The 19,449-nt window shown below is 54.3% G+C and overlaps 2 protein-coding genes across 3 annotated transcripts in view; one reads left to right on the forward strand and one right to left on the reverse strand.

The window, feature by feature from the left end:
* The window catches only part of MAP1A (microtubule associated protein 1A), a 20,305-nt gene extending 6,052 nt beyond the window's left edge, over positions 1–14,253 (forward strand). Inside the window, exons 1-6 of one of the 2 annotated variants that reach the window (XM_082388677.1) lie at positions 20–127; positions 3,162–3,244; positions 3,523–3,663; positions 3,889–11,983; positions 12,138–12,358; positions 12,685–14,253. In XM_082388677.1, coding sequence (XP_082244803.1) covers positions 4,027–11,983; positions 12,138–12,358; positions 12,685–12,840 — 8,334 coding nt within the window. In that variant the 5' untranslated portion in view covers positions 20–127; positions 3,162–3,244; positions 3,523–3,663; positions 3,889–4,026 and the 3' untranslated portion in view covers positions 12,841–14,253. Of the gene's footprint in view, positions 1–19; positions 128–3,161; positions 3,245–3,522; positions 3,664–3,888; positions 11,984–12,137; positions 12,359–12,684 lie in introns of those variants that run through there. The other variant, XM_082388676.1, reaches the window with a different exon arrangement.
* Positions 14,254–14,396: 143 nt separating this feature from the next.
* Positions 14,397–19,449, reverse strand: part of PPIP5K1 (diphosphoinositol pentakisphosphate kinase 1) — a 43,916-nt gene continuing 38,863 nt past the window's right edge. Inside the window, 2 exon segments of the mRNA XM_082388719.1 lie at positions 14,397–16,637; positions 16,640–17,479. Of these exon segments, the coding sequence (XP_082244845.1) occupies positions 16,618–16,637; positions 16,640–17,479 (860 nt within the window). The 3' untranslated portion in view covers positions 14,397–16,617.

Here is a 19,449-nt window from a genome sequence, read left to right on the forward strand (position 1 = left end):
TGGCGCCGCCCTCACCATCAAGCGCCCCCCCCCCACTCCCACCCCTAGTGCCGCAGACGCTTCCCTGAAGCTGCCGGCTGAGGCCGGAGCCACAGCCTCGATGAGGGTCTCTCTCCCACACCCCAGGGTAAGAACCGAACCGAACCAAAGGGCTTGGCGTGGGGCACGGGGGATGCTGTGATAGGGAGGTGGGATGCGGGTAATGGGAAGGGAGTTGATACTTCATCTGGTATGTCTGGAACTAGCCCAGCGGGGGTGGGCAGGGTGGGGGGAACAGAGAGAGGAGATGAACTGGCTGTGGGGCCAGCCTGGACCCAGAACCAGGCGGAGGCCAATGGGGCCGGGACCGTGACAGGCCACCTCGCGGGCTGAGCTGGGAGCCAGCCGCCTAGGGGCAGCCGCAGAGGGTGGTGTCACTGGCTCTGCCCCGAGGCCTGGGGCTCTGGTGGCGTTTGGGGGCTCTGTCTTTGGTAGGGGCAGAAGAATCTGAGGGAAAGGCTGATGTTATGGGAAGGCACCTGATGGGAGGGTCTCTGGGTGTCAGCTGCTAGATTGCTCAGCTGCTCCTATGCTGGGGGGTGAACGGGACTGTGAGTTTTTGCCAAGTATGGGAAGGTGGGGACACTATGGAAAAGAAGGGAGGAAAGGGTCATTAAGACGTGGCATGCGCCTCCTCACAGACCAACCTATTTGCAGCGTGCTCCCCACACCCATTCCCTGCGACGAGCTTGAAACTTGGGCTGCGAGCCCCCCTTTCTGGCTCGCTCCGGGGATGGAGAGGCCGCTCCGGAGATTGAGAGCACTCCCTCCCCAGCAGCTGCCCCGCATTCCCCGTCCTGTCAACCCCACAGGTTCCCAGTCACGCCCCCCCCCCCACCTCATCTCTGCTTCCCTTCCCAAGATGGGGGCTCTGAACAGAGAAGCCAGTTCCTTCTCCCTCTCTGCGTCCCCCCCTCCCCGCCCCCCGTGTAGAGGCAGCCAAGAAAATGACTTGTCATGCTGTGGGGGGGATGGGGGGGGGCGGAGCTGGAGCCTGAGCTCAGCGCGCACACTCACACTCGCTCACACACTGCGGCAGACTGCAGCTGCCCGGGCGCCCCCCCCCTCCCCGGCCGCCTCCCTGCGGAGACACCTGCCTTCCCGCCCGCTCAGCCTCAGCACCCGCAGCTCACCCCCCAGCCCCATCTCTGGCAAAGGGACGGGCCCCTGCCTCACCAGGTGTCCTCTCCGAAGAAGGAGGAAAAACAAGTCAATTGCCTTCAGTGGGATTGCGGGGTGCGTAGAAGAGAGAAACAGGGCTTTCCCCCAGGCCTGAAAAGGGGGAGCACAAGGTGTAAGCCATGTAGTTGCCAGTCACAACCGGAGAGCACGTGGCTGAGGGGTAGGGTCTTGCGCCAAGGCAAGTACTGGGATCAGAGAAGTCTAGTGGTTATAAGCCAGTCTAGGGGACTGCAGGGAATGGTAGACTGGGGAAGGCGGGTAGTAGATAGAAAGCAAATCCACCCGTACCCCAGATCTTTCTCTTTCTGGCCCTCCTAGCTCAAATGTGTGACCTTGTGTGTTCGTGTTGTGTGTCGCGAGTGGGTGTTGGGGGAGAGGAACTGCCCTTCTAAGCTAAACTGCTTAGAGCCAGCCTAGGGCCGGCCGCTCCCCGAACCATGGTATATCCCTCATCCCTCACCTGCCCAAGCCCTGCCCATGCATGTCTCTGAGGTGGTTCTCATCCTCTGAACTGACCTCAAAGTGTCCCTCAACTCCCAAATTAATAGAAGAGAATGCTTGAACTCCTCATGGGCCCCACCTACCCTGTGCGGGGCTTGGTCTTCTGACACCATCCCTAGTTCATTTCCCCCGCAGCTGCAACTGCAGCCCAGTGCTGCCAGATCTGCCCGATCCTGGCACCATCGCTCTTCCGCTTAACAAAGGCCCTGGCCCCAGGGTCCTCTTGTCTGAGCCCCAGAAAGAGGAGAGAGCGCTGGGTCACAGAAGAGGGTCTGGGGGACAGGTTATGTGTCCTCCCACCAATATCCTCCAGACAGCCCACTCCCCAGACCATCTGTTCAACTCCATGTTTGTAAGGTAACTCCACTGTGTGCTGCAGTTGGTAAGGGCAGGAACGGGATGGCAGCATCCTTCTTCAGGATCTCCTGTCTAACCTGGCACTTTTTTTCTTTGCTGCATTGCTTGGTGTTTCATGTGAGCCTGGATAAGGGAAGTAGAGAGGGGATTTGACGGTGTATTATGTTCCTCCATAGCCTGGGGAACACTCTGAACCTCTCCTGCCTTATCTGTTTCTTGTTTGTGAATCCCAGACTCCCCTCTCCATGACAGAAGGCCCACAGGAGAGGTGCAAGGATGAGAGGAGAAACTGTTTGAAAGGGATGGGCTGTGGGGAGTGAACCAGGTCTTTCTGGAGCCTGGGGACATGAAGGTGAGGTGGGAGGGGGAGCTGTGAAACCTTTGGTGGTGGAAACAGTATGATTGTGTGCATGTTTGTGAGTGCAGGCTCGGCCTCTGAGGAACCAGAGCACAGGACAAGAGGTCCTATTTCTCCTCTGCATTGTAACCAACCCCCAAGGGTTTAGATAGCCGCAGACTTCTCTGAGTCTTTTGGAATGGGACTTCTGGCCTTGGATGGGGGTTTGAAAGGAGGATGAAGAGTCTGTACTCACTGCACAGAAGCGCCCGTCTCATTTCCAGGCACTCTGGCAAGAAAGCCCAGGGCAGAGGCAAGCTAGTGAGGACGGAGCTGAGTGAGGATCATCCTCCGAGAGGCTCTCCCTTCAGCTGAGCCCCCCATCCCCAGGCAGCACCAGGAGCTTAGTGCTCGAGAGGGACAGACAGGGACAAAAGGTTCTTGTCTCCAGGGCAGTCTGAGGCGGGAGTTCCAGGCAGAGGGGGTGGCAGATGAAGGGAGGGAGAAGACAGCCATTGTGGGAGAGGGGAGGAGGAAACCCTGAAAGGGAAGGGCTGCAGGAGCCAGTCCCTAGACCTTACTCAGCAGTAGCCAGAGCGGCAGGATCTCAGGATAAGCAGGCTTCTCTTTCCCCTAAGCCCCGTTTTCTGACAGTGCATTCTTTCCTCTCCTGCCCTACACAATTCCTCTCCATTTTAGTCTATACCCACTTCCTTCGATACAAATTCCTGCATCTCTCCCTCAGGCCAGAGGACCCTCTGCCACCAGAGTGAGATCCTAGAGACCATCGTCCTGGTAAACCCCAGTGCCGACAGCATCAGCTCCGAGGTAAGGCCAGGGCCTGTGCTTTGCCATGAGGGCCTGCCGAAAGTGCCGTAACCCACCCTTGCCAGTGCTACTGCTGTAAGGCCAGGAATTCCCGGACTTGGCTTTGAGCCATCCTCTCTCTGCCATCTAAGCTGCCTCACAATCCCAGCCCCATCCTGGAGGTGCTGTGGGGCTACCAGTGGGGAGCGTGTCCTTGCAGAACTGAGGGGGACCAGGAACATTCTGTGCCCTTCCCTGGGCTTCCTCTCTCTGTGACCAGTCCTCTCCTTCCACTCTAGGTTCACCACCTCCTTAGCAGCCCATCAGCTCACAAACTACTGATCTTGAGTGGGCAAAGTTTAGAGCCTGGGGGAGACCTTATCCTACAGAGTGGCACCTACTCCTATCAAAACTTTGCCCAGGTCCTTCACAACCCAGAGGTAAGTTCTATGTCTGAGTGTCTAGGAGGAATGGAACATGGGGTAGGACTAGAGCTGCGGGGAGGGATCCAAGGAAGGGAAAATCCCACATTCCTTGACCACCAGGGATGCTGGCAGAATGGTAGGAGATCACCTCAGAGAGAGATGGAGATTAGCAGATTCAGTCTGAGTTGGGTTGCGATAACCCCAATGACCTGATCAGCCTTCTATCTCCCTTTCATCTAGATTGCCCAATTGCTCAGCAATAGAGACCCTGGGATCCAGGCTTTCCTCACTGTGTCCTGCTTAGGGGAGGGTGATTGGAGCCACCTGGGACTATCCACTTCCCAAGAGACCCTGCACCTCCGGCTAAACCCTGAGCCCATGCTGCCCACCATGGATGGCGTGGCTGAGTTCTCCGAGTACGTCTCTGAGACCGTGGATGTGCCATCCCCCTTTGACCTGCTGGAGCCCCCCACCTCAGGGGGCTTCCTCAAGCTCTCCAAGCCATGCTGCTACATCTTCCCTGGCGGCCGCGGAGACTCTGCCCTCTTTGCCGTTAATGGTTTCAACATCCTGGTGGATGGCGGCTCTGATCGCAAGTCCTGCTTCTGGAAGCTGGTGCGGCACCTGGACCGCATTGACTCCGTGCTGCTCACACACATCGGGGCAGACAACCTGCCAGGCATCAACGGACTCCTGCAGCGCAAAGTGGCAGAACTGGAGGAGGAGCAGTCCCAGGGCTCTAGCAGCTACAGTGACTGGGTGAAGAACCTCATCTCCCCCGAGCTTGGAGTCGTCTTCTTCAACGTGCCCGATAAGCTGCGGCTGCCTGATGCCTCACGGAAGGCCAAGCGCAGCATTGAGGAGGCCTGCCTCACTCTGCAGCACTTAAACCGCCTAGGCATCCAGGCCGAGCCCCTCTACCGTGTGGTCAGCAACACCATCGAGCCGCTGACCCTCTTCCACAAGATGGGTGTGGGCCGCCTGGACATGTACGTCCTCAACCCTGTCAAAGATAGCAAGGAGATGCAGTTCCTCATGCAAAAGTGGGCGGGCAACAGTAAAGCTAAGACAGGCATTGTGCTGGCTAATGGGAAGGAGGCTGAGATCTCGGTGCCCTACCTGACCTCCATCACTGCTCTGGTGGTCTGGCTACCAGCCAACCCCACTGAGAAGATTGTGCGTGTGCTTTTTCCAGGGAATGCTCCCCAGAACAAGATCTTGGAGGGCCTGGAAAAGCTTCGACACCTGGACTTCCTGCGCTACCCCGTGGCCACGCAGAAGGAGCTGGCCACTGGGGCTGTGCCTGCCAACCTCAAACCCAGCAAAATCAAACAGCGGGCTGATAGCAGGGAGAGCCTCAAGGCCACAACCAAGACAGCCGTGGGCAAGCTGGCCAAACGGGAGGAGGTGGCCGAAGAGGGAGCCAAGGAGGCCCGCTCAGAACTGGCCAAGGAGTTAGCCAAGACAGAGAAGAAGTTAAAGGAGTCATCTGAGAAGCCCCCAGAGAAGCCTGCCAAGCCTGAGAGGGTGAGGACAGAGTCGAGTGAGGCACTGAAGGCAGAGAAGCGAAAGCTGATCAAAGACAAGGTGGGGAAGAAGCACCTGAAAGAAAAGATATCAAAGCTGGAAGAGAAAAAAGACAAAGAGAAGAAAGAGATCAAGAAGGAGAGGAAGGAGCTCAAGAAGGATGAAGGAAGGAAGGAGGAAAAGAAGGATGCCAAGAAGGAGGAGAAGAGGAAAGATACCAAACCTGAGGTCAAAAAGATTTCCAAGCCAGACCTGAAGCCCTTTACCCCTGAGGTACGTAAGACCCTCTACAAAGCCAAGGCCCCCGGCAGAGTCAAGATGGAGAAGAGCCGGGCTGCCCGTGGGGAGAAGGAGCTGTCCTCTGAGCCCCGGACACCCCCAGCCCAAAAGGGGGCTGCACCATTCCCAACAAGGGAGCTGGCCTTGTCTTCACCAGAGGATCTCACACAGGACTTTGAGGAGTTGAAGCGTGAGGAGACGGGGTTGCTGGCTGAACAAAGGGACACAGGACTAGGAGAGAAACCACTCCCCCCAGACACTTCAGAGGAGGGACTCCCAAGCACAGCGGCCCCGGGGGCACCACCCTCTGTCCCAGGGCTGGAACCAGAAGAGCCTGTGATAAAGGAGAAAGAGGCTGTCCCAGACATCCCTGAGGAACAAGGCAGCAAGGACAGAGGCCCAGACTCCGGGGCTGAAACAGAGAAAGAGAGAGCTCCCTGGGAGGAAAAGAAGGCAAAGGAATCAGAGGGGCTCCCCGACAGAACAGAAGCCAGAGAGGAAAGTGAACCTGAGGTAAAGGAGGATGTGATAGAGAAGGCCGAGTTAGAGGAAATGGAGGAGCTGCACCCTTCAGACGAGGAGGAAGAGGAAGAGACAAAGGCTGAGGGTTTTTACCAAAAACATATACAAGAAGCCTTGACGGTAACACCAAGGGGCAGGGAGGCTCTCGGGGGCCAGGAACTAGGACTCCAAGGCAAGGCCCCTGAGAAGGAGACCTCGTCTTTCCTAAGTAGCCTGGCCACCCCTGCAGGAGCCACTGAGCACGTCTCTTACATCCAGGACGAGACAATCCCTGGCTACTCAGAGACCGAGCAGACTATCTCAGATGAGGAGATCCACGATGAGCCGGAGGAGCGCGCAGCTCCACCTAGATTTCCTACAGGTACCTATGACCTCCCTGGGCCTGAAGGGCCTGGCCCCTTTGAGGCTAGCCAGCCTGCAGACAATGCTGTTCCCACCACCTCCAGCAAAGGCTATGGAGCGCCAGAGGCGGAACTCACCTACCCCCCCAACATGGTGGCCGCCCCTCTGGCTGAAGAGGAGCATGTGTCCTCAGCCACCTCAATCACTGAGTGTGACAAGCTTTCTTCCTTTGCCACATCCGTGGCTGAGGACCAGTCCGTGGCTTCACTCACAGCTCCCCAGACAGAGGAGACAGGCAAGAGCTCCCTGCTGCTTGACACGGTCACAAGCATCCCCTCATCCCACACGGAAGCCACTCAAGGCTTGGACTACGTGCCATCTGCTGGTACCATCTCACCCACCTCCTCACTGGAAGAAGACAAAGGTTTCAAATCACCACCCTGTGAGGAGTTCTCTGTGACTGGGGAGTCAGAGAAGAGAGGAGAGATTGTACGGAGAGGCTTGGCTGGAGAGAGAGCCGTGGAAGAGGTAGAGGAAGAGGAGGAGACCGCAAATGTACAGATGTCTGAGAAACTTCACGGTCAGTATGAACCCATGATGTTTGCTGCCCCTGGGCACGCCCCACATCCAGGGGAACCAGCTGTTGGAGAAGCGGAGGAGCGCTGCCTCAGCCCAGATGACAGCACAGTGAAGATGGCCTCTCCCCCACCATCTGGCCCACCCAGTGCCACCCACACGCCCTTTCATCAGTCCCCAGTAGAAGAAAATTCTGAGCCCCAAGACTTTCAGGAAGCAGACTCCTGGGGAGATACTAAGCGTACACCAGGTGTGGGCAAGGAAGATGCTGCAGAAGGGACAGTCAAGCCAGGGCCTGAAGAGGGCACACCAGAGGAGGAAGGAAAGCTGCCTCCTCCCAGGAGCCCCCAGGCCCAGGAAGCACCCATCAGCATTGTTGGAGGACATGCAGGCTGTACCGTCCAACTGCTGCCAGAACAGGACAAAGCAATAGTCTTTGAGACTGTGGAGGTGGGAGAGCCCACAGGGCCGATTCTGGAAACAGAAGCCCTTCCCAGAGATTTGAGAACATCACACCAAGAACCTGGTGAACCTCAGAAAGATGAGGTGCTCCGGTTTCCTGAGCGAGGCCTCTCCCCTGAAGAGGTGGAGTCCCTCTCTGTCCTCAGCGTGGTCTCCCCAGACATTGCCAGCCAAGAAGCCATCCCTAGGTCTCCCTGTGGCCTGACAGAGCAGCACCTACACAAAGACCTTTGGCCACAGGTATCTCCAGAAGACACCCGGTCGCTTTCTCTCTCAGAAGAGAGTCCAAGCAAGGAGACCTCTCTGGATATCTCTTCTAAGCAGCTGTCTCCAGAAAGCCTTGGCACCCTCCAGTTTGGGGAACTAACCCTTGGAAAGGAAGAAAAAGGGCCTCTGATGCAGACTGAGGACACCTCTCACTGCCTAGCCCCTGTGTCTATTCCAGAAGCCCGTGCAGCCACAGTGTCACCTCCCACAGATGGGACCAGTGGATACGCTGCACAGGCAGACGTCACAGATGAGAGCCCTGACGGAAAATTACCTGCCAGCTCCTTCTCTCACTCTACACTGTTGGGAGATGGGAAGCACTCACCTGGAATGATCACAAGCCCTGGTGAACACATTCTGACACCTGAGAGCTCCCTCACCAAGAGCCCTGAGTCCTTGCCAAGCCCTGCCATGGAGGATATTGCCATGGAGTGGGAAGGAAAAGTTCCAGAGTTGAAAGACAGACCCCCAGAGCAGAAGGAGAAGGGACCTGAGTCAAAGGATGAAGTCCTACAGCAGAAGGACAGAAGTCTGGCGCAGAAGGATACAGCCATCTGTCGGAAAGATGAGGTTCTGGAAGAAAAGGACAAGGCTGTGGAACAGCGGGATGAGGCTTTGGAACAAAAAGGCAGAGACTTAGAACATAGGGACACAGCCCTGGAACAAAAGGACAAGGCCCTGGAAGGAAAAGACAAAGACTTAGGACCTAAAGACAGAGACTTAGAACCAAAAGACAAGACCTTGGAACAGGAGGACAAGGTCCCAGGAGAGAAAGATGAAATCTTAGAACAAAAAGTCAGAGACTCTGAACATAAAGACAAGGTTCCAGAGGACAAGGTCCCTGAACTGAAGGGCAAGGCCTTAGAACAGAAAGATGAAGCCCCTGAGCAGGACAAGGCCCCGGAACAGAAGGACAAGGCCTTGGAAAAGAAGGACCAGGCTTTAGAACAAAAATACTTGGCCCTAGAACAGAAGGGTGAAGCTCTGGAACAAAACATTAAGGCTGTTGAACAAAAAGACAAGATTCTGGAAGAGAAGGACAAAACTCAGGAGCAGGAGAGTCCTGTGCAGGAGGATGAAACCATGACACTAAAGGAGAAGATCCTAGAGGAAAAATCTCCAGAAAAAGTCAAGGCTGTGGGACAGAAGGAAGAAACTCTGCTGGAGAAGACCAAAGCTCTGGGGCTGGAAGAGAGCCCAGTGCAGGAGGACAAGGCCCGGGAGCAGGACGAGAAGTGCTGGAAGGAGCAGGACGTGGTCCAGGAGTGGCAAGAAGCATCTCCAGCCAGAGGAGAGCCAGCTGGAGAACAGAAGGAGCCTGCCCGGACATGGGAGGACACATCTCCTGAGCAGGAGGACAGGTACTGGAGGGGCAGGGAGGATGTGGTCCTGGAACAGGACACATACTGGAGGGAGCTGAGCTGTGAGCGGAAGGTCTGGTTCCCTCATGAGCTGGGTGGCCAGGGGGCCCGGCCACGGTTCACAGAAGAGCGAGAGAGCACTTTCCTCGATGAGGGGCCGGATGATGAGCAGGAAGTGCCCCCCTTGGAGCATACACCCAAGAGTCCCTGGGCCTCAGACTTTAAGGGCTTCCAGGAGCCCTCACCACAGAAGGAGCTGGAGGTGGAGCGCTGGCTTGCTGAGTCACCAGTTGGGCTGCCACCAGAGGAAGAGGACAAGCTGACTCGCTCCCCTTTTGAGATCATCTCTCCTCCGGCCTCCCCACCTGAGATGGTTGGACAGAGGGTTCCGCCGGCCACAGGACAAGAGAGCCCTATCCCAGATCCTAAGCCCATGCCACCCATGAGGAATGAGCCCACCACCCCCTCATGGCTGGCTGACATCCCACCATGGGTGCCCAAGGACAGACCCCTGCCCCCTGCACCCCTCTCCCCAGCTCCAGCTCCCCCAACACCTGCCCCACAGCCACTCACTCCTGTGCCCTTCTCTTGGGACACAGCCGAGTATGACAGTGTGGTGGCAGCAGTGCAGGAGGGGGCAGCTGAGTTGGAAGGTGGGCCGTACTCCCCCCTAGGGAAGGACTACCGCAAGGCTGAAGGGGAAAGGGAAGAAGAAGGTGGGGTTGGGGTTCCTGACAGCAGCCCCCGCAGGTCAAAGGTCCCAGAGGCCGGCGAGAGCCATGCCTCTAAGGAGCCCGAGCAGACCGAGCCAGAGCAGAGAGAGCCCACACCCTATCCCGATGAGCGAAGCTTCCAGTACGCAGACATCTATGAGCAGATGATGTTCACTGGGCTGGGCCCTGCATGCCCCACTAGAGAGCCTCCGCTTGGAGCAGCTGGGGATTGGCCCCCACACATCTCAACCAAGGAGGAGGCTGCTGGCCGAAGCACATCTGCAGAGAAGGAGCTTTCGTCTCCTGTCTCACCCCATCGCCTCCAATTCGACACTCCAACCTTCAGCTATGCAGCTCTGGCGGGACCCACTGTACCCCCCAGGCAGGAGCCTGAGCCAGGGCCAAGCGTGGATCCCAGCCTCACCCCACCTGCAATACCCCCCCGTGCTCCTATCCCCCAGAGCAAAGGCCCAAGCCCCCCACTTAATGGTAACATCCTGAGCCGTAGCCCAGATAGGAGAACCCCATCCCCCAAAGAACCAGGCCGTGGTCACTGGGATGACAGCACTAGTGACTTGGAGTTGGAGAAGGGGGCTCGGGAGCAGCCTGAGAAAGAGGCCCAGTCCCCAAGTCCCCCACAACCCATGCCTGCAGGCCCCTCCACCTTGTGGCCTGAAAGTGAGGCACATACTAGCCCTTCCTCGGACTCACACCTGGGTCCTGCCCGACCCAGCCTGGACTTCCCTGCGTCAGCCTTTGGCTTCTCCTCATTGCAGCCAGCTCCTCCACAGCTGCCCTCTCCAGCGGAACCCCGCTCGGCACCCTGTGGGTCCCTTGCCTTCTCTGGTGACCGAGCTTTGGCTCTGGCTCCAGGGCCCCCCACCAGGGCCCGGCATGATGAGTACCTAGAAGTAACCAAGGCCCCCAGCCTGGACTCTTCACTGCCCCAGCTCCCATCACCCAGCTCTCCTGGGGCCCCTCTCTCCAGTCTGCCGCGACCTGCCTCACCAGCCCTATCTGAAGGCTCCTCTTCTGAGGCCACCACACCTGTGATTTCAAGTGTGGCTGAGCGCTTCCCTCCCGGCCTGGAGGCTGCAGAACAAGGGTCTGTAGAGCTGGTCCCAGGAATGGAACCAGCTGCCCACGGCCTCTGGGACCTCACTCCTCTGAGCCCAGCACCTCCAGCTTCACTGGACTTGGCCCCAGCTCTGGCTCCAAGCCTGCCTGGAGACATGGATGAGGGCACCCTGCCCTGCCGCCTGGAGTGCTCAGGGGCGGCCACCAAGAAGCCAAGCCCCTTACAGGGCCCCTCCAGGGATCGTGCCACCAATGGCCCAACGGAAACCAGCCCCAAGCCCCCAGGCCCTGCCCCAGCTGAGGCTGAGAAAGGAAAGGCTGAGGCCTGCCCCACCTGGGAACGTGGGGCCTGGCCTGAGGGAGCCGAGAGGAGCTCCAGGCCTGACACGCTGCTCTCCCCTGAGCAGCCACTGTGCCCTGGAGGGGCCTCTGGAGACCAACCTAGAAGTGTCTCCCCTGAGATGGAGGCTGGGCCCCAGGGATGTGCTGCTGAGCCCCGGCCCCATCGTGGGGAGCTCTCTCCATCCTTCCTGAACCCACCTCTGCCTCGATCCACGGATGACAGTGACCTCTTAACTGAGGAAGCTCGGCTGGTAGGGAGAGGGGGGCGGCGTCGGGTGGGGGCTGCAGGGGCCACAGGGGGCCCCTGCCCCGTGGCAGATGAGACACCCCCGACGTCAGTCAGCGACTCGGGCTCCTCGCAGTCAGATTCTGACGTTCCACCAGAAACTGAGGAGTGTCCATCCATCACAGCTGAGGCAGCCCTCGACTCAGATGAAGATGGGGACTTCCTGCCTGTGGACAAAGCTGGTGGGTTTAGTGGGACTCACCATCCCAGGCCTGGCCATGACCCACCCCCTATCCCCCAGCCAGACCCTCGCCCATCCCCTCCCCGCCCTGATGTGTGCATGGCTGACCCCGAGGGGCTCGGCTCAGAGTCTGGAAGGGTAGAGAGGCTACGGGAGAAGGAGAAGACACAGGGGAGAGTCGGCCGCAGGGCCCCAGGCAGGGCCAAACCAGCATCTCCTGCCCAGCGTCCGGATCTTCGGGGAAAACGCTCACCCACCCCTGGTAAAGGGACTGCAGATCGAGCATCCCGGGTGCCACCCCGACCACGCAGCACTCCAAGCCAGGTCACCCCAGCAGAGGAAAAGGATGGACACAGCCCCATGTCCAAAGGCCTAGTCAATGGACTCAAGGCAGGACCAAGTAAGTATAACATGGAAAGTGGGAGAGATTGTGGTTTGGGGCTGGGTGTGGCTGGTCAAGGGCTCCAGTGGAAGAGGGAGGGTGGGAGGGAAGAAGAAGGTTGCCAAAAGAGTTCTACTTTCCCTCTACAATGAGTCCTGTGTTGTCTCTACAGCAGCCTTGGGTTCCAAGGGCGGCTCTGGCCCCCCTGTATATGTGGATCTTGCCTATATCCCGAATCATTGCAGTGGCAAGACTGCTGACCTTGACTTCTTCCGACGAGTGCGTGCATCCTACTATGTGGTCAGTGGGAATGACCCTGCCAATGGCGAGCCGAGCCGGGCTGTGCTGGACGCCCTGCTGGAGGGCAAGGCCCAGTGGGGGGAGAATCTTCAGGTGAGTGGCAAGAAGCACCAAGGAGGTAGTCTGGTCAAGCTTGACTCAGAGGCAGCAATGGAACACAGTCTCTATTTATAAAAGGACTGAGGGGCACTTCCCTGGCGGTCCAGTGGTTAAGACTCTGCGCTTCCACTGCAGGGGGCGCAGGTTCGATCCCTGGTCGGGGAACTGACATCCTGCATGTCACACAGCGTGGCCAAAAAAATAAATAAAATAAAAGGACTGAGCTCTTTCTACGGGAGTGGGACTACCTCCTGGACCATCAGGTGCCCCATCCCCCGACTTCACATCCTCACCTCAGGCATGTCTTGTCTCCCACCTAGGTAACTCTGATCCCTACTCACGACACGGAGGTGACTCGTGAGTGGTACCAGCAGACTCACGAGCAGCAGCAACAACTGAACGTTCTGGTCCTGGCGAGCAGCAGCACCGTGGTCATGCAGGATGAGTCCTTCCCAGCCTGCAAGATTGAGTTCTGAAAGAACCACTCTCCCTTCCCCAAGGATCTGCTCCCCCAGCCCCCTTAGAGAATGGCTACTGCTGAGTCCTTTGGGGTTGAGGGACATGGGAGTTGAGGGGGGCCAGGGGGACAGGATGTCTCGTGGGAACTTGGGCTGGGCTAAACGGGAGGGGTTGTCCCTCCCCTTCATCCATGCCCGAAAGGAGTCTCAAAACCAAAGGTAACAGGATTAGGATAGGGGGAGGGTGCAAAATTAGGATACAAGGTCATCTGATGCCTGAGAACCCTGGAGTGACACCCTCTCTTAGCACTGCCTAATGCTGGTGTTGGGTGGGGAGTGAGGATGGATCTCAGAGAGCAACCTCCTCCCTCATGGAGGGAGATCATATCCCCAACCCCAAGGACCTCTTTATCTTAATCTATGTATTTAGCATCCCAAGGAAGGATTTCCAATAGTAATTTATGTGACCTGGGGGCAGGATACTGTCAGTGAGGTTGCCAGAGCTGCATCCTTTCCTCCATCTCCCATTCCCTTCCCCACCAGAGTCTGGGTCCCAGCAGGGGTCTGGGGGGTACGCTGCTGCTACACTGTCCCACTGCTTCCCTCCGTATCTGAATGTTTCAATCCAAAACTTGAAGCTCTTTTGACCAACAGATTGGTGAGAGAAGAAAGGAGCTTATCCTCCCGGCCCTTGCTTCATACCATTCACATCCCAGAGCTGTGCCCAGACCAGGCCTACTGGGCAGCACAAAGGAGCAAGGAGAGCCCAGCCCCAATCCCAGACTTCTTCCAAGCTCCCTGACCTTATGAAGTTTTCACCCACCCATTCCAACTCTCCTGATCCCTTCTCATACCTGCTTGGCTTATCTGCATGTGGTCACCTGCTGTGGCCTGGTGTGTAATGGGTTAAAAAGCCACTGCCTGACATCCTAACATGTGACACCCCAGCAATGTGTGACTCCCCCAACATTCCACTATGCCTTCCTGCAGCTGAAATGGGAACGCTGGCTGCTTTTCCAGCCCCAAACTCTTGGACAGAGGATCTGGGAGGTGGAGGCCATGCCAGAGGACTTGGGGAAAATGAGAGGGAGGAAGGAAAGAGGGAGAGAAAGCTGAGCTAGGTCTTAACTCCTACTGAGTGAGATGAAAACAGGCTGAAAATACCACCCCAGGAGAGGACCTCACCCCAAGCAAGCCAATAAGCAGCCCTGCCAGACTACTTCGGGACTGAAATCCAGACGCTCTTCAGGGCTCAGCTTCTCTGCCAAATGACTGTGTGGAAACCAAAACGAGACTGCCTGTGTTCTTCCTAGCTCCCACCCTCTCGTGCTGCTGTGCTCTGCTCCCGCCACCCCCACACGTCCCTGCTACAGTTCCCAGTTGCTGTAACGGAGCCACCTCCAACTCTAACAATAAATCAAGTTCATTACAGACGCTGTAGTGCAGCTTAGGCTTTTTCTGACTCCACACGTTGCTTAGTTGCTGGGCCCTGGCTTCTAACTCTCTGCTTCTACCAGCATGGTCATTTATCTTGATGCTTTTGATGACTGGAAGCAGTTCCAGGACCCAGGGAAGCCAGAGAATATAGGGCGGGTGAAGGGAGAAAATGTTATGGGAAGCCAGCATAATTTCTGAAAATATGTGAGAATGCCCAAGTATGGGTAATAGGAACTGAGGGTGGGGACATACATTTGGTTTGGGGGAGGAAAGAGAGGCAGGGGGCCTCCTGGGAAGGGGAACTGCATACCATGGGGTCAAGAGGTAAGGACCGAATAACCAGCATCAGATACCTTGCATAGGAGAACACCAAAGAGGTAAGGAATTGAGGGGCCCTAAGAGATCCAGAGCCTATTGAGGTTGTAAACAGCTTTCACCTGTGCAGTCAGGATTTCTATGAAGTATTATAAAATGTTGGATTTTCCTCTGCAGTGAAACCCTTTATAGTCCTGGGTATGTCAGGAAAGGCCAAGTTGTGAATGTGAATACATGCGGAGGGGGATATTCCAGCCCTCCTAGTGTTCTAGGCTTTCCCAGTGCAAAGACGTCAAGGGGGTAAAGAAAGCATAACCCGTTTATATCAACTCCTGACACTCACTCCCAAGCATCAGAGTTAAAAGTTAAGAGGGTGATTCCAATGATCTGGTGAGAAGTCACTGTACCCTTTGGTGCTTCACAGAGATAGAACCTCTCTTCCCGGTAACACTACTTATTTAAGAAATTTTGGGATTGTAGGCTGATTGCCATAGGGACCTCCTGGAATGCTTAATCTCCAAATTTTTAAGGTCCATTCCTGCTCAACTACCGTGGCTTTTGACTGGTTCAGATTAATTCAGTCACAGACATGACTGACCTACAGTCATTCATTCTTTTTTTTTTTTTTTAATATTTATTTATTTGGTTGTGCCAGGTCTTAGTTGTGGCTTGCAGACTCCTTAGTTGTGGCACGTGTGCTCCTTAGTTGTGGCCAGCAGCCTCCTTAGTTGTGGCATGCGAACTCTTAGTTGCAGCATGCATGTGGGATCTAGTTCCCTGACCAGGGATTGAACCCCGGCCCCCTGCACTGGGAGCACGGAGTCTTAACCACTGCGCCACCAGGGAAGTCCCCAGTCATTCATTCTTGAATTCACAAGGACATCATCACCACCATAATTATGGTTGACTATTCTCACTATTTTATATTTATTGAGCACTCATAATGTTCCGGCCCCCAACTCCAATGACCACATTACCCCTCCTACTCACCCCCATCCCCATCCCCATCCCCAGATCTTTGGGAAAAGCTTCATAATCACACCTGGCCTTAAAGACACAATGATATGAGGACAAATCCTATGGGGACCCTGGAGTATTTGGTCTTTGGCCAGTCTGTCCCTGGCTCGACTACAGAAATATATATATAATCTTTGCTCATGTCTGTACAATACTGATCTCTGCTGATTGCTTAAAATAGAACCTGATTTTTCTCTACTACAATGTCTCCTAAGCCATACAGTCCCACAACAAAAGGAGGCCCAGCTTTACAGACTGGCCAAGAACCCCCAGAGCATTTTAAGTAGTTACTCAGAAATTTTCACAGCAATCTAATACTTATTTTTCCCTAGAGCTATTGCCCAGAGGAACAGGACTAGGGCAGAGAGGGCACCTGGGGATGATATGGAAACATCCATAAGCCCAACCTAAAAATTTGTGGCCATGATGGATATTTGTTTGGGAAAGGAACTCTTTTTTCCCAGACATTTCAGACAGCCATCCTGAGCCCACCTGAGGATACTAACAAAGACAAGAGTCCCCTGAATGCACATATGGTCTAAGGGTACCTTGAAAAGTTGTGAATATTTTCCGGAAAAGTAGAGACCTTGGAGTCCCCTTTTGCACTTGCTACCCCCAGATGTTGTCTTCAGCAGTTAAGTGGCAGTTCCTTTACCAATCTGGGATTTCCTGGGATGATCAGAGAAAGTTAGGTAATGATAGACCCATTTACCTCTTGAAGGAAATCGTATTCAAGTCTAATGGCTGGGTGAGAAGTCAACAGCTGCTTTAACATGAAGTTGGCTCCTCCCCAAGCCCAGCTCTGGCACAGGTATGCTTCATGCCAAGAGGACTGCTTCCTCAGACACCTCTGGTGAGATCCAAGGCCTTAATGCTGGCAGGTGAGTTAGCCAACAGAAAAATTTGCTAGCTCAAATGTCTGGTATAGTGTGACACCACTAATGAGAAAATGATTAATCATATGTTGCTGGTGGAAGGGGTGAGTTCTGGTCACGGGCTAGAGACTGGCTCTGAGGGTTTGCATTGCTAGATGGATACTGGACTTGAGGAACATCCTCTCCAGACAGCTGGTCAATCAACTCAGGGACCACATAGGACTGCTGCTGGTTCACCTCCTCTGGGACCTCCTGGACATACAGATCACCCTCCCCAGGGAACTCTTGGGATGGTTTATCAACCTCTGGGATGTCCTGAGACAACAAAATGATTGCAGAAGTCTCTTGGGCCAGCCTGCCAATGTCCCCAGAGAATTCCTGGCATGGCTGGCTAAGCTCTTCAGGGATCTCTTGGGCTGGTTTGCCGACTTCCATGAGGATTTCCTGGGCCAGGCCACCAACCCCTACAGGGAACCCATGGACCAGCCTGCCAACCTCCACAGGGACCCCCTGGAGTGGCTGGTTGACCTCCTCAGAGTTCTCCTGGCAAAGCTCGCAAGCTTCCTCAGAGACTTTCTGGTACAGTTGGCTGGCATTCTGGCATGGCTGGCTGATCTGAGGGACCTCCTGGCATGTCTGGTTAACATCATCATGTTTCTCCTTGCATGGTTGGCTGATGTCAGGGACTTCCTGGCATGGTTGGCTGACCTCTTCAGGGATGTCCTGGCATGGTTGGCTGACCTCCTCAGCAACCTTCTGGCATGGCTGGCTGGTTTCCACGGGTGGTTCCTGTGGGGACTGGTTTCGTTCAAAAGGTTCTTGCTCCCTTTCTATGGGGAGCTCTTGTGCTCCATTCCCAATGCTCTCCTGGAGCAGCCCAAGGCCTTGATGTTCTTCAGTCACATGTGAATTTAGGGAGGGGTGATCACTGAAGCCAAAATGGCAGTTACCATCCACTGCAGTAGGGGAGGAAGGACCAGCACTGGACACAGTGCTGGAAGGGCCACTGCTGTCTGCAAAGCAAAGTCAGGAGACCAAGTCAGAAGAGCTGGAAGAGTAGGCTCTATGTATGTAGTTCAAATGCCAGAACAGATGGCCTATATTACTCATGTCTTCGGGAAAGAGGGTCTGAATTCTTCTTAAGTTATGCAGAGACTCCTAAGTTAGCTTAGCCCAGGAACTGTTGCTCTGGCCTAAGGTGTACTACAGGAGTGGCACTAAGGGACATCTAAGACTTCAGGAGAGAGTGCTGAGGCCCACTTCATCCAGTTCTTTCATAAATGTACCCCCATTCCAACTCCAAATTCCCATGGCCCCTCATTCTTACTTTGGAGGCATATGAACACTTCATACCAGGGGTTCATAATTAGGGTTACATACCAAAATTATGGGAAATTTTTAAAAAATACATATTTCCAGGTTTCATCTCCAGAGATTCTAATTCTAGATTTAGGGTAAAGGTGTGGGATGTTGAAACACTCCCAGTTAAATCTGATGTGTATCTTTTGTTAAGAATTATTTCTTTAAAGCACATTTCTGGGGCAGAGGTAACCTTTATTTACTGCCCAAGAGACAAGTAAGCAGGAAAATGTAGAAAAACTTTGTGAATCAGAATAACAGGAAGGAAAATGATTTACTCAAAGATGGAAGACTGCCATGAAATCTCTAAATAGCGGCAGTTCTTTTTTTTTTTTTTTTTAATGGCAGCAGTTCTTAATTAACCTTTCTGGAGGTCACTGACCCCCTTTGAAATTCTAATGAAAGTCATGGACTATCTTCCCAGGAAAATGTACATATGGACATTCCCCCTCATCTTTACATATAATTCCTGGGGTTCATAGACTTTACCCTGAAATCCATCCACAGATCCAGGGTTAAGACCCTCTAAGTCTTGGGACATACAGTGTTACAGGCTTATGGATATTATATACATATAAAATATAAAAACTAATTTCCTAGGTCTTGACAGTAGTAAATGAAGGCCTTAGAGTCTTCAGTTACACTGTGGGACAACTCCTATCCCAACTTCTACCTCTTCATTAATCTCTAGTAGGGGACTAATCTACTTTTCCCTTTGTAAATATCATATTAATTGATGGTACTGTAGCTTTAAAGCACTCTGATATCAATAATGATAAGATTTTGGAAATAGGGGACACCTGAATAGCTTGTCATCAATGAGAACCAGGGAAGCTGGTAAACCTGAGTCTGCAAAGGCTCCAACAGTCATTGAGTTTAAGGAATGCCAGCTATCTCTTTTCTGTAAAGCAGGGGTCCCCAGCCCCCTGTCCGAGGCCTGTTAGGAACCAGGCCGCACAGCAGGTGAGCGGTGGGCTACCGAGCGAAGCTTCATCTGCCTGCCGCTTGCCATCGCTTCCTATCACTCGCGTTACCGCCTGAACCATGCCCCTCCCCACTGGTCCGTGGAAAAATTGTCTTCCACGAAACCAGTCCCTGATACCAAAAAGGTTGGGGACCGCTGCTGTAAAGGATCATATGAGGCATGCTTCAAGCAGAAAAAAAAAAAAGAAAAAAAGAGGAATGTGGTTTGGGGCCAACAAGGCCTATTTAGGGCAGACAGACAGACCCTAAAGAAAATGTTTATCAGTGAGGCTATACATCTGATACTGAGATTTAAAAAAGAAGAAAAAAGGTGTAAGCTGAGTTCACCCAAGGATAGAAGTAGCCTTAATATTCATCTAGTAGTTTGATTCAGACAAATCAAAGAGTTCAGACAGAAACAGAAGTTGAAGAAAGATAAGATTTCTAGGGCACAGAACCTATAAACACTATTGGACAGAGGTAAAAGGACCAATGGCAAGGTGAGTATAGGATAATCTGAAATTCAGGGGAAGAATTCTTGGTGTCAGGAAGGAAAGTTTCTTCTGCATAGAGGGTGCTAGAAGAAGGGAAAAATTCTACAACTGTTTACCCCAGTGCTAAAAATATGAATCTTTGCTTCAGTTCTATCCAAGTAAAATAA

The sequence above is a fragment of the Balaenoptera borealis genome (genome assembly GCF_965194805.1).
Source record: "Balaenoptera borealis genome assembly, chromosome: 3".
In the NCBI taxonomy this organism is placed as follows: Eukaryota; Metazoa; Chordata; class Mammalia; order Artiodactyla; family Balaenopteridae; genus Balaenoptera; species Balaenoptera borealis.